We start from the raw sequence: 14,253 nt of genomic DNA on the forward strand, positions 1-14,253 counted from the left end.
TGTTACAGAGTTTCTTTAATTTCCTTGTTAAATTACTGTTAAGTTTTATCAACCATTTCTCTTTTAAGTTTTTGGTTACTGTATGACATTACCATATTACATATATACACACCATGTGAAGTTTGGTTGCATAGAGCAACATAAGCTTGTCAAATGTTTTGAAAAAAAAAGATATTTCGGCAAGTTTTCACCTTTTTGCTTGATTATCCCATAGTTCACCAGTTGTTCTCTGATGTGAGGAACATAGTCATTTTTTCTACTGCAACTTCGGTTTTCGAAGAGATTTAAAACTTTCTCGACCTGTTCCCAGTCGAAGCCATTTCCCCTTTTAAATTGTAGTATCATCACTATTTACACACTTTATTATTTCTGTGTCACCCTATCAATGTCAAATCACTATAACCCGGTATATTACGTTTTCGCAAAATGTATCTTATATCGAGTTGTTTTCCTGATTGTGTCATTAAAGAGCATATCAATTAAAATTTACCAAGGTTTTTATGTATGTATTTATTTATCATTTATTAATTTACTTTTGCGTTTTCCCGCTTTCTTATATCTATTTCATTCACTAAGAAATACTTAATTTCAAAATCCACTTTATGTTAGCAAGGTAACATGTCCGAGTCTGTTAATTTGGTACGACAATATACGGCAACTGTGTTATCGCGTTGAGGTTTGGATGTACTTTGGCAATACAAAAAATTAATGAAATCTGACAACATGACGAGCATCACTTTGCTGAATTATCCCACAGTCCACCAGTATTATATATGAGGAAAATACTCATTTCTTCTAAGGCAACTTTTGAAAGAGATTTAAAACTTTCTCTTATGTGAGACAATTTCCACTAAAGACGTTTGTTCCCAGTGGAGGAGAAATCCCCCCTCATCGGTGTTACATGTAGTAATGTGTTATCATTTAGATAAAATCACCAGTATTTCAGTAACATAAGGCGATTACATGTACAGGTGTTCGTGTCATAAAATATTTTATCAACTAATAAGTCAGTTTCCATCGCTAGCAAAAATTTTCATTTCCAATTGACTTGAGTAAGGCAATATATGATCGATTCTTTATCATTGATTTAGTATGGAACATTTCCGATTTAATTGGTTACCGGGCCCAGTTTCATGAACATGCCTTAACTTTAAGGAATTCCTTAACATAAATTTTCTCACAGGAAAGCGCTACTGAAGTTCATGAAAAAATCTGAAGTGGCCCTGATATAATTTTAATTTTGGTTGGTATTCTCAATTCCATGTATTTAAGACGGCAATGTTTCCATTGTTATTGATTTGGAACGTAAATTTTCTGATTTCATCCTTTCAGTATTTCTTACAATCATTTTATGACTATTACAATGCTTCTGATTTCATAGGTGGAATGACACAACAACATGTATTTTTTTACACTTTATTGTCAGGGGACCATATAAATAAGATTTTATTGTTTTTGGTGTGCCGATATTTTCGATGTTATTGACATGGAAGACAACATTGTAAAGTGGATATTTTCGTGAGTGCTTAATGTTGTGATTTTCTTGCATAAAACGTTAACGGTTTTGTTCTTTTCGCGATAGATACCCTTTCAAACTGTTTAACAATAAAGTACAAAATATCACGCATAGGTGGAATGTTCGCAAGAAAGCAACCTTCGTGTATAATGTAGGGTTAATTCCCCTCTCGCGTAAATGTCTACGAGTATATATACATTCATCCTCAAAACTCCAGGGGTTACAATAACTGTCGTTATATCCACCCCTGGACTATTTCATAGTAAATCTGAAGGCAGTTCAGAAGAAAATATCTGACCAATCACAGGCCTGCAAGGATTTCCTTTGAAGACTACAGAGAGAGCGACGCCCAACTTCAAAGCCACATAGTCAACCACAGTGTACCGTTATACAGCTCTTTTGATGTATATCAAAGGACTGAATTATCTGTTCTATTCTGTTGCCTCCAGTTTTACTATGTGATTGTCCAGGGGTGTAGAGATCGTATGTGATCGTAACCCCTGGAGTATCGAGGATGATATACAATATATTAATTAGTAAGATTAAACGAAAATTTCCTTCCTTATATAAAAAAAAAATTGTTAGACATATTTTGACCATATCAATCATTTAGAATAGCAATATTTCCTATCATTTCTTTAATGTGCGGTAGTAGTGGATATTTTATTACTATAGTAGGGTAGTATTTCTGATTGCATTTTGGACATACCTGTACATGTTTTTTTCATCATGATGCTTTTCTAAATGTAAAAACAAACATGTCTAAGTAAAAATATTCTGCTTTTAACTTTAATGTTATATGTGGGAAAGAATACATTTCATGTATATTGACTCCACAGGAAGTATTAACCATCTGTATATATCTATATATGTGTACAGGGTTTTATGATTATTTACTGTTGTGATCTGTATGTACATCTTGTATTATAGGTGTCGGGTTACAACGAGTCTTACGGTAACTTTATATAATTCCTAAAGTTTGCTTGCATGTAGCAATAATAAGATTGTCAATTTTTTTTTAATGAGATTTCGTCAAACATGGCTATCATTGTTTGTACTGTACATGTGTTACTTGATTATCCCACAGTTCCTCTTTGTCATGATAATACGGTGATTTCTATGGTAGCTTTTGAAAGTATTTTAATACTTTCTCTATTGCGGGAAAATTTCTAATAAAAGATATCCACACTATGAAAGAGAGATTTTATCTTGTCAATGGTAATATTATCACTCTCTTAACATGTCAAAATGTGAGATACTGATTTTACCTCTTGTTATATACAGGTAAGTGTGTCCGAGCCGTAATAAAGAAATCTGACTCTGAACATGTGGATCTATTCGTCATCTTTTAGATGCCAAATCACTAATAATTCGATGCGCCGATATGTACTAACTTGTACAATAATCTTCCGCAAACTGTATTTCATATCGATTTTACCTGAAGGTGCCATAAAAACATCAATTGATTTTATACAATGTTAGCCTTTTTCCGCTTTCCTAAGTCGGTTTATTCACTAGCAAATACATATCCTAACACACTTTTGAAAGGCAAAATGGTCGATTCTAACAACTTGGTACAGCAATATTTCATACATGTATATATGTCCCATTGATTCCAAAACATTTCCGATTTAATTAATTGCTGGTAATACAATGTATATTAGTTTTGGTTAATCTTTTTGATTTCATGTATCTGGGACGGCAATGTTTCGAATGCCATCGATTTGTAACATTGCTTTTTTTCCTGATTTCGCTATTTCGATTGTACAATGTTTCATAATGTTATATTTGATGATGCAATAGTTATTCTACATAGTCATAAATGATAGTTACATGGCTCCTTTAAAATGACATGTTGTAGTACATAATATATGTACTATATATATGTACAACATATGTCATTGTTTGAAAACGAGACGTGTACACGTGGTAAAAGTGACATCTTTCAACTTTTCAACCGAATTATTGTGAACACATGTCATTGAAAGGGAGCTAACTCGAACTAATACTTATCTGTGAAGATACATTTATTGATGATATTTTTTTTTTTAATACTTGGATAGCCTACTAGCTCTTTTGTTCATTTCTCTCTTGTTATCTCTTTTCTTTTCCTCTTTGGTTTCTTTTCCTTTCTATTAAAAAGTGCAATACACATGTATATATTTTAATATCTATCAATTTTTTTCAACAATAAGTTATAAGCGATATGAATCAAAACTTAATCTTTACAAAAAATAATAATCATAAAAGCAATTATTTGGAAATGAAAGATGTGTAAGGTAGATGAAAATGATGATTGAATGTGAAGATCATATTGATAATAGGGCAGTGTTTATAAATGGATGAAGCTATAAATTGAGTACTGAGTGAATGTATGTGGTTTGAATATGTTATCATGACTTGAGTACATGTATGTATGAAATGATGATAATGGAGATAGTATTTTGTACATAATGTATGAAAGGTTGATAATTTAGAGGTGAAAATGGTAACAGTGAGAATGATAACAAGCAAAAAATATGTAATGTGTAATGCATTTGAAAAACTGAATAAAAAATAAGTTATAAAAAACCTATATCTGTTGTAATTTTAAGTTACTTTGCATATGGTATTATGGCGGTGGTGCCATTCCTACTAACATAGCTTTCTGAACATGTGTGTCAATTCCCTTATATACATACCGGTATGAACATTATGTACTTGACAGAAATAAAAAGAAAACAATTTATTTATTTGTATTTCAGTACATGTATTCTCAAATTTGGAACAATTTCATCAGTTAAAATGTAAGATAACACTTGTGTTCAGTCTGACATTTTTGAAGCAAACAAACATTTTCAATCAATTTAAAAATTGTAAAAAAATATACTTCAATTCATCAGGAATATTACTGTAAATTAAGGAATATTGCATCTTCCATTGAATCAAATATAATACACTCCAGTGACACATTTCTATCAGAATTTAAAAATAATTATAATGCAGCGGAAAGTTAATAAAATAATAATTTAGACAGATCTTTCAATATAATGTACATTGATTTTTATACAAAGGCATTAAAGGCTTATAAGCCAATATTTGAGTAGATATAATTTATTTGGATAGTAAGAATCAGAAAACATTTAGTTATTCGCTTCAAGGAATGTCTTTAACTGTCAAACATAAACTAGGCATGTGCACAGAACATGCATTAGACCAGCACAATTTTATAAATATTTTAGATAAGAAATAGTATTGTCTTTATAGGTACATTGTCAGTACAATAATATTATCAAAAAACTAGTAACTGATATACATTTGTATATCATTGCAGATCAGACTGGCCAAGCAGTAAGGAACCTATATAAAAAATATCTTTTTCCAAAATTCATCAATGGAGTTTGATAAGTATTTGCTTGAATTGATTATGACTGCATGATTTTTATCATCATGATGAGAATTATAGGATGGGGGCAATTAATGTTTGGAACATGATATTTCTGATTCAAAGAGTCTGCTTGTGAAAATCATATGATAAATAATATAAGCATTAATCATGATTTTTGAAGTTTATAATAGGTCATAAGATCGGACACATCTTCTTCACTGTTATCTCCTAGATCCTCTATACAGAGTGTTGACATTCCCTTATCAATGTCTGTACTTATGCTACCTTGAACTTTGACCTTTTCCTTTTTGACCTTTGTCTTGTCATCAGTGTCGTCTACGTCACCATCGTCACTGTCTGTTGATTCTGCGTCTACAGGTGCAAATTTCAGATATTTTGCACCAGGATAATTGTGGATGATTTCATTGACTTTCACCCTACAACCATCTTCAATTAGTCTGATAGCAATTCTTGCTATGTTTCTAGAGTCATCACGTCCTCTGTGTTGTTTGCCTTCAAATTTCATCCCCAAATATATAAGCATGTCTTCCAATTTTTTACGACGGCACTTGTAAAATGATCCGTACGTTTTCCTGATGTTGATCCATTTTTTTGCCCATCTAGGAAACACCAGGTCTGAATGTTGGCATTGGAGGCATAGAAAGCGACTCATGTCCCATGGCCTTAAACATGCAATGGAGTGTAATTCAATACAGGTACACCAAATATTTTAGTTCATATCAGAAATGATAAAGTGGATAAATAATGGATTAAACTACACAAAACTAACATCAGTAATACTCACTGTAATAGCACACAAAAAGGATAGATATACTTATACACAAAACACCCAGCAACAAACATCAATGATTTGGAATAAAAACATCTAAATTCTTTGATGACTGAGAAAGGGGGTATTAAAATTTCTCAATATATGTGAAGACCTCAGTGCTTTTATATTGTGTCACTTTGATCTGAATATGAATTTATAATCTTTCGCTAGTGATGTCACTAAATTGCTTGAAAATATGTATTTTTCGTTATGTTAACAATGAAATATTGTGTCTAAATAGTTTAAAGGTTTTGTCTACATGTTAAATTACAGATACTTACCCATCTGTGACAATAGCAAATTTATTCCCCTCGCCAAGATGTTTTTCCTTCATCCAATCTTTGGCTTTCTGAAAAACTGTGGTGAATGTGTCAGCAGCATCTACGTCTTCCTATAAAAGAAACCATATGTATACAATTTTGTGCAATTTACACTGTACATATATCTGAATAAATATCCTTGATATTAACAGATTTGCATTTACATGAAGGTATTAACAACAGAAGAAAGAACATCTTGCTTACATACTTTTTTTAATATTCTTTAGCGTACTTTTTCCTGTATTGATAACTTGAATAGATTCCCATAGAGGTTATAATGTTACCTTTTAGCCTATATATTTTCTGTTATTTTTTTCAGTGTAAGGATTTTGTAAGGGATAATTTTTCTGTGCAAAACAAAGATACACATTAAATTAAGCTGTAACTTACCTGTGTAATTCCTGTCAGTTCTGTACAAAATTCTGACAATTGTGGATTCACCACAGGTTTACAGAAGGAATGGAACTCATCTACCTATAACAAGATTTATCTCCCTTTGTACAAATGTTGGAGTGCAGTGAGTGTATATTAGTTGATACTCACATATATACTTTTAATTGTGAACAGCTGACAAACACTTGATTTTATGAAAATCGGTAGTAATTGAATGAATTGTCACACAGCAAACACTCACATCTTTACAAATGTATAAAAAATGACCAATAATGGAGAAATTGTCATACTGTGCCAATGTAAATACTTGAAGCAGGCAAAATTCCATGTACTTGCTCTAAGATTTATGTACAATTTCATCACTGCTGAAAGCCTATTATACATTTTAAAAAGGTGTGAAATAAAGAATTCAATTATTGAGTAAACATATCACCCATTAAAGTAAATCATTGACTGTTGGTATGACTTATATAATTACCACTGTATTCTGGTGGACATCTATAAGGATGATGGGAAATTCTATAATTTCATGTGGATAGTCTGGTGTGTCAGCTTCACAAGTAGCCTCAAAATCTATCACAAGTAGGTAGTCATACAACGGTTTAGTGCTCGGAACACGGATATTTGCTTTCATTAGTTTCCGTTGTCGGTAGTAAAGTTTCAGTCTCTTCTTCAGAACGTCATTTACACCCCTGACAAAAAAGTTGAAAGATTTCATAAGTAAACAGCACAGTCATAACTGATATATATTAAATCTCTTAACGAAAAGAAAAAATTTGCGTTTCATCGTTACTAATCAAGTAATCGAAATATTGGACAGGGACATTATATTTATTTGAAATTACACAGAAATCAAAGTGCCAAGGCCACTCATAGATGCTGTGAATGAAGGACTCAAACAGAAAAAATGTGATACATATACATATAAATATATAATCTGCCATTTTTTGGATTTAGTCTATAGCTGCTAGAAAGATAATTTGTACTCCTTTAAGAAATTTTCAAAATGTTTACATATATACACTGTAGCTTCTCATGTATATGCAGTCAACTTTTAATTAAACACAAGCTCCTTATTTCAGAAAACAAATGTTAAAAGCTCAAAAATTTCTACCTATGCCATCATCATATGTAGTTTATTTCATATATCTTTACCAAATCAAAATAATTTACTAATAATTGTACAGTTTTAGTATGAAATAAATTCCATCATAAATTTGACATGTGGCATATGTTACCTTGTGTCCATTTTTAAGTCTGCTAGACGACGTTTCAGCTGGTCTCTGTCCATTTTATTGATCTCTCCATTGATCACTGAAAGTTTCCTGTAGATATTTTCACTAACTCCATCCTTTTGAGCCTTTGAATGTCCCGTTTTCTTCTTTGTGCCATCCACAGTTCCTTCACTTTCCTTGTTTGAACCTTCTCTGTTTAATTGATAGCCCACTTCTGGCTGAGAGGACCCATTAACAGCATCTGCACTCATACTCCTTGTTAAATATGATTCCCTAACTCTCTTTATTATTGTTTTCTCTCATACATCAAGTGGCTACAATGAAAGTTTCAGAGCAAAATTACTGAACGTATATAAATATAATTAATTATTCTTAATTATTAATGATTCTTAATGATGTTTTCCAGCACATGCAGGCTTATGGATCCACTTTGCTGGACTCGCAGCACATGCAGGCTTATGGATCCACTTTGCTGGACTCGCAATGTTATTTAGTTACATATTATGATTATAGTCACTTCCTAGCTGATATTCTCTTTATAGTATTGTATTTAATTTCCTGCTTGTCCAGTGATTGCCCAATCTGTTTATTAGTACATGCATATTTAGTCACAAGCATATAATGTGTATGATAATAGAACATATACATGTATATGTATGTATCGGTCAAATACATAGTCTGTGACTTTAAGCACTAGTCTGATGCCCATGACTAGTAATTTTACAGCCGGACTAGTGCCAATTATAATGAATTAGCTGATTGGACTAGTGGCTCCCCATTTGATAAATATCCTAGACCTTAAATGCTACATTTACAAGAGCGGTGGTCAATTGCATTTTTCAACACATTTTGAGTTCATTCATATGCGATTATTTTAGTCCGGATGCATCATTTTGTGAGATTTTTTTTTTTGTACAAAAGCATCCAGACTGCAATTATGGTAAAAAAATTGTAAACTGATCATGAGTAAATTTTAAGTGCTGAAGCAAAATGACTATATGTTTAATTTGGACTAGTGATTAAATAGTCGGACTGACTAGCAGCGAAAACAATTAGTGTACGTCACAGACTGCAAATGCACTCCATCCTTTAAACCAATAATATTAGACGTCGGTATTGAGAAACTTCTGATGGGCAATACACGACGTAATAATCAAATGTGTATCGTCGTGCTATACATATACCTCTAACATTGTTGGAGTATCAATCCTTAAGCTTGCTATTTTACTGATCATGATATAACTGTCAGGTCATATCAGCCATAGGATTAGCTACTGTTGTAGCGGAAAAGATATCACCTTCTGAGTCAGTCAGAAGGTGATATCTTTTCCGCTACAACAGTAGCTACCAAAGGATGACCTACTCCAACAATGCTAAAGGTATAGCACGACGAGACACTTTTGGAACATAACGTTTCGACAGTCAGCAAAATAACGTCCGATAAAAAAACGGCTGACCAGTCGACTCTCATGTCATGGGAGTACGGATGAACATACAACAACACAGACACATTCGTAAATCAAATATCAAGTGACTCAAGTCTCAGTTCGGGTGCAGAAAAGGTTTTCATGACTTAACAGACCGCAGATCATGTAAATCAGGTAAATATAAGTGCTACACTAGAAGAAAGAGAGACAAACAGAAAGTAGAGACGTTTGGATTTTGCTAGCTCTCATGAGTCACTTGTAGAATTAAATTGTCACAAATGCCGAATTCCCCCCCCCCCCCCCCCCCCCATCGTGAACGATTACCGGATTCACTTTCGTTGTAACCCACAATGTAAATCTTATTTTCTTATTAATAACAATACAAAATAAATCAAAAATAGCATACCATCACAGCTGACCCATATGCTCTATTCTTTCCAAATATAGAAACATTGGCGTGACGAAATATCCGGATAATGATTACGACGCATTCTGAAGTGAAATAAAAAATGGATATTGGTGACATCTCAGAAGTATTTTGCTTTGTAATAAATTAATACCTATTTTCATAAAGTTTTTAGTGCTTAATCGAATCATATTGATTTATTTTTGTTGATTTCAACTTCAAAATGTCAGAGAACCTGAAAACGGAAAACGAGGTGCGCTAATCAGTTGGGTTAATTTGATAAAATGAGAGATTTGATTGGTTGATTCGTTTGTGACGATAATTCTCATTGGTCAGATTCTTTCATTTCAATTTACGCGCTATGTTTTGTATTTGCCGGAAGTGTGTGAAATGTGTAATGTTTTATTTTAGTCGAAATATAAATTGAATTATGGAAGAAGTTCCGTGTCATGTTCATGGTAAGTTTCCTTTCATGTGCAAATAATTTTAGTACAGATTGACATTAAATAATCCAAAAACTAACAGCTAACGCTACACTGAATACCTGTAATTATCTACCTAATGTTATTTCACTTTGATTTTGATATCTGATCATGATGATCAGATGATTAGCAACTGTTGTAGATGATGATGCATGTATTTTATTGTGAATGACTAACTAATGCACAGCCCCGCATATGGATGACTGTAACCGACATGAGAAATAAAAAAACAAGGAGGCAATGTACGACGAGAGACTTTTGATCATTCACACACAGTTGCAAGGTAGCATTACCCAGATAACTGGGTAAGGGACATACGTATTTGAGTAACAGTCCTGTATTTGAGGGATAGTTTTGTTACGCAAATGCAGGATTCGGTGAAATGAAAATGGATATGACGTTAGGTCTAGTTGTAAAATAACTGATTGAAGACTATATCATTTTGTGTAATAGTATGAACTGTCAAATTCTGTCATCTCATTTTGTCATAAAGTGACAATTTACATATATGTAGGTGCTCTCCATAGCAGGGGTCGAAATAACCGCAAGCCCGTCGGCCCAGGGCTATTAAATTAATTTATTGAAGGGCAGATTGGTTATTTTGTGAGCTGGTCCGTCGGGCTTGTTGATATTTTAACCTAAACACTGCCCTAACAAATTCAAAAATAAACCTTAACTAACTTAACCTATCATTAAGAGACGCTTCATTCATTTGTTCGCTCTCCACATAGGACTAAACAGAGCCAATTAAAATTTAGAAGGGCTAGTAGATGTTCTCATGGACAAGCCCTTTGGTCCAGCTAAAATAAATTCTTATTTCTACCCCTACCATAGTAATTATAAGCAATAGAGGTGCATGATTTTGTTTTTGAATTTTACATACATCTATATAACGAAATTTGTTTTCATTTGAGTGATAATGTGGAAAGTTGTGTTACTGATTTTGCCATGTAAAAATTATGATGCCCTTTTTTGATAAAAATGCTTAAAACAACTTTATCCATTTTCATTTCACAGCTAGAATCCTGTATATATTTGCTTAACAAAATTATCCCGCAAATACATGTAGGACAGCTGTTACAAACTCAAATGCAGGACTATATATATCCTGCATATACGTGACTGTCCCCAACCTGATTACCGTATGTAATGTCTAAAAATGTTGATATTGTTTCTCAATATTAATTAAGCAGTCGAGTAGACAATATTAATTATTGGATTACCCAAATATGTGATGTAGAAACATGCATCTTGAAACTTTAACTTGTACAACAGGAGTTTTATATATATATAAAAATACCTGTATATACTATATAACAAATTTCATTATCAAAATGTTTGTAAAATTCAATATATAGTAGTGGTGTAACGTTAGGTCGACTTATCGATGTATTGCAATAGTTTTGCCCGCGATAGCAATAGGTCGATAGTATAATTTAAAGTCGATAACTATCGCGATATTAAATTTAACTATCGATTGTTTACAATAGTTTTTCCTCACAGCAAAAATTACACTTAAAACAAGAATTTCCACCGAATCTGCCGAAATGTCTGCGTAGTGTTTACACATAAAAGCGTCTTTTTGAGATTTTGATCGTGGGAAGCACTAAATACAAGAACAACACAATTCAAACACAATGAAAAAATATTGTTGCATTTTCACAAGCGTACAGATTATTTATTAGCATTTGAATATAAGCGTTTTGATATATTATTGATATTTAACTTATTCATAATATTTAATGCATTTTGACTATTTTTCGATCAAATTTCATGGTTCGTTTTTCAATGAATTTTCCATAAATTCTGTGATAAGTGCCCTTTCATATGTGAATGGACGATTAATATACAGTGTAATAAAACTTTGGCGTCAATATCAAGTTCTGCTGACGATAAAAATGCAGGTAACATAAATATCTCTTGAAAAAGGCCACGGAAAATTATACTTTGAATTATTATGAAATCTGCAAATTTAACTATCGTGATAGTATCGCAATAGTCTCTAGACTATCGTGATAATTACTATTGCAATAGTAATTTTACTATTGCAATACTATCGTGATAGCCTTTTTGGCCACAATAGTCACCTCTAATATATAGTATATACGGGTCTTTTTTTATATATTTATACTACATATTATTGACAGAACATCATATTCCTGTGCTTGTACTGATTAAAAAAAGGGGGTCACAATTTTCAGATTAATGCCTTAATGTTCTTGTACAATCTGATGATGACAAAGTATCTGAAAATCATGACACCTTTTTTTTTTTTTTTGTAAAAATGTTTAAAACAATGTCAGACATATGCATGTTCGATTCACATATGATTCTACATTTGAGAAAGTCTTTTTTTTAACTTTCGAAAATAAATTTGCAAAATTTTTGAAAATTCGGTATACAGATTCTCAATAAAATTAATTTGCAAAGAAAACCTTTTTTTTTAATTTCTTTCATCCTGATAAAAAGCATCAGTGATGATTTTTTTGTCTCATTACTGTATATTCATAAATTACGTTTATATGTAAGTTTGTGCAATTCCTTTAAATTTGTGGCATGATAGTAAATTAAAAGGAATTGGCAAGGACTTGTCTCACATATAAATGCTTGATATTGGAGATTTATATAATCATTATGATGTATTTAATGTTTTGTATTCATGTCCAATTATTCAGATATTGTACATATAATTTTTCTGTTATTATTGTGTTTCTATCATGATTTTTTTTATATTTTGAAAACCAATACAGGTCAACCATGCATGCTAAAGACTGGAACAAAAGCTGGAGCTACACAAGGAATGAGCTTTTACGTATGTAGTCGAACAGACTCATGTGGTTTTGCCGAGAAGACAAAGTAAGTGCCAGATAGCATCTATGATGTACATGTAGGCTCTTCTTTCTAATTTAATTGATACTTCATAGTTTGAGTTATGTTTTAAGATTTGTATATTCAATATGATATATGTTTTTATTACTTAAAGATAAAAGAATGGTTGCTTTCATTTCTAAATGTAGACAGTCTCATAGATATTTGATTATTAGATACAATGTTAATGATCAACTGATCAACAATACCAGTACTAGTGAAGACATCAAGTTATACAGTGTATCAGTTGGCAGGTCTAGTTTGTATTGTTCATGTTCTGCAAAGTTTGGTTTACAATTATTTCTGTATATTAAGTTAAAGATATACCTGGTAACACAAAGATATACCTGGTAACACAAAGATATACCTGGTAACACAAAGATATACCCGGTAACACAAAGATATACACAGTAACACAAAGATATACCTGGTAACACAAAGATATACCTGGTAACACAAAGATATACCCGGTAACACAAAGATATACCCGGTAACACAAAGATATACCTGGTAACACAAAGATATACCTGGTAACACAAAGATATACCTGGTAACACAAAGATATACCTGGTAACACAAAGATATACCTGGTAACACAAAGATATACCTGGTAACACAAAGATATACCCGGTAACACAAAGATATACCTGGTAACACAAAGATATACCTGGTAACACAAAGATATACCTGGTAACACAAAGATATACCCGGTAACACAAAGATATACCTGGTAACACAAAGATATACCCGGTAACACAAAGATATACCTGGTAACACAAAGATATACCTGGTAACACAAAGATATACCCGGTAACACAAAGATATACCTGGTAACACAAAGATATACCTGGTAACACAAAGATATACCCGGTAACACAAAGATATACCTGGTAACACAAAGATATACCTGGTAACACAAAGATATACCTGGTAACACAAAGATATACCCGGTAACACAAAGATATACCTGGTAACACAAAGATATAGATTATACCCGGTAACACAAAGATATACCTGGTAACACAAAGATATACCCGGTAACACAAAGATATACCTGGTAACACAAAGATATACCCGGTAACACAAAGATATACCCGGTAACACAAAGATATACCCGGTAACACAAAGATATACCGTAACACAAAGATATACCCGTAACACAAAGATATACCCGTAAAACAAAGATATACCCGGTAACACAAAGATATACCTGGTAACACAAAGATATACCCGGTAACACAAAGATATACCTGGTAACACAAAGATATACCTGGTAACACAAAGATATACCCGGTAACACAAAGATATACCCGGTAACACAAAGATATACCTGGTAACACAAAGATATACCCGGTAACACAAAGATATACCCGGTAACACAAAGATATACCTGGTAACACAAAGATA

At 32.4% G+C, this 14,253-nt stretch overlaps 1 protein-coding gene across 1 annotated transcript; it reads right to left on the reverse strand.

The window, feature by feature from the left end:
- Positions 1-1,079: 1,079 nt before the first annotated feature.
- Positions 1,080-9,617, reverse strand: LOC138334815 (3'-5' exoribonuclease 1-like). Its single transcript, XM_069283575.1, has 6 exons — positions 9,497-9,617; positions 7,667-7,977; positions 6,907-7,120; positions 6,426-6,509; positions 5,997-6,106; positions 1,080-5,566 (listed from the first exon to the last, which is right to left on the reverse strand). Exons 2-6 carry the CDS (start codon positions 7,912-7,914, stop codon positions 5,050-5,052), a joined length of 1,173 nt encoding a protein of 390 aa, XP_069139676.1. The 5' UTR covers positions 7,915-7,977; positions 9,497-9,617; the 3' UTR covers positions 1,080-5,049.
- Positions 9,618-14,253: the final 4,636 nt, after the last annotated feature.

Source organism: Argopecten irradians, chromosome 11, assembly GCF_041381155.1.
Source record: "Argopecten irradians isolate NY chromosome 11, Ai_NY, whole genome shotgun sequence".
NCBI lineage: Eukaryota > Metazoa > Mollusca > Bivalvia > Pectinida > Pectinidae > Argopecten > Argopecten irradians.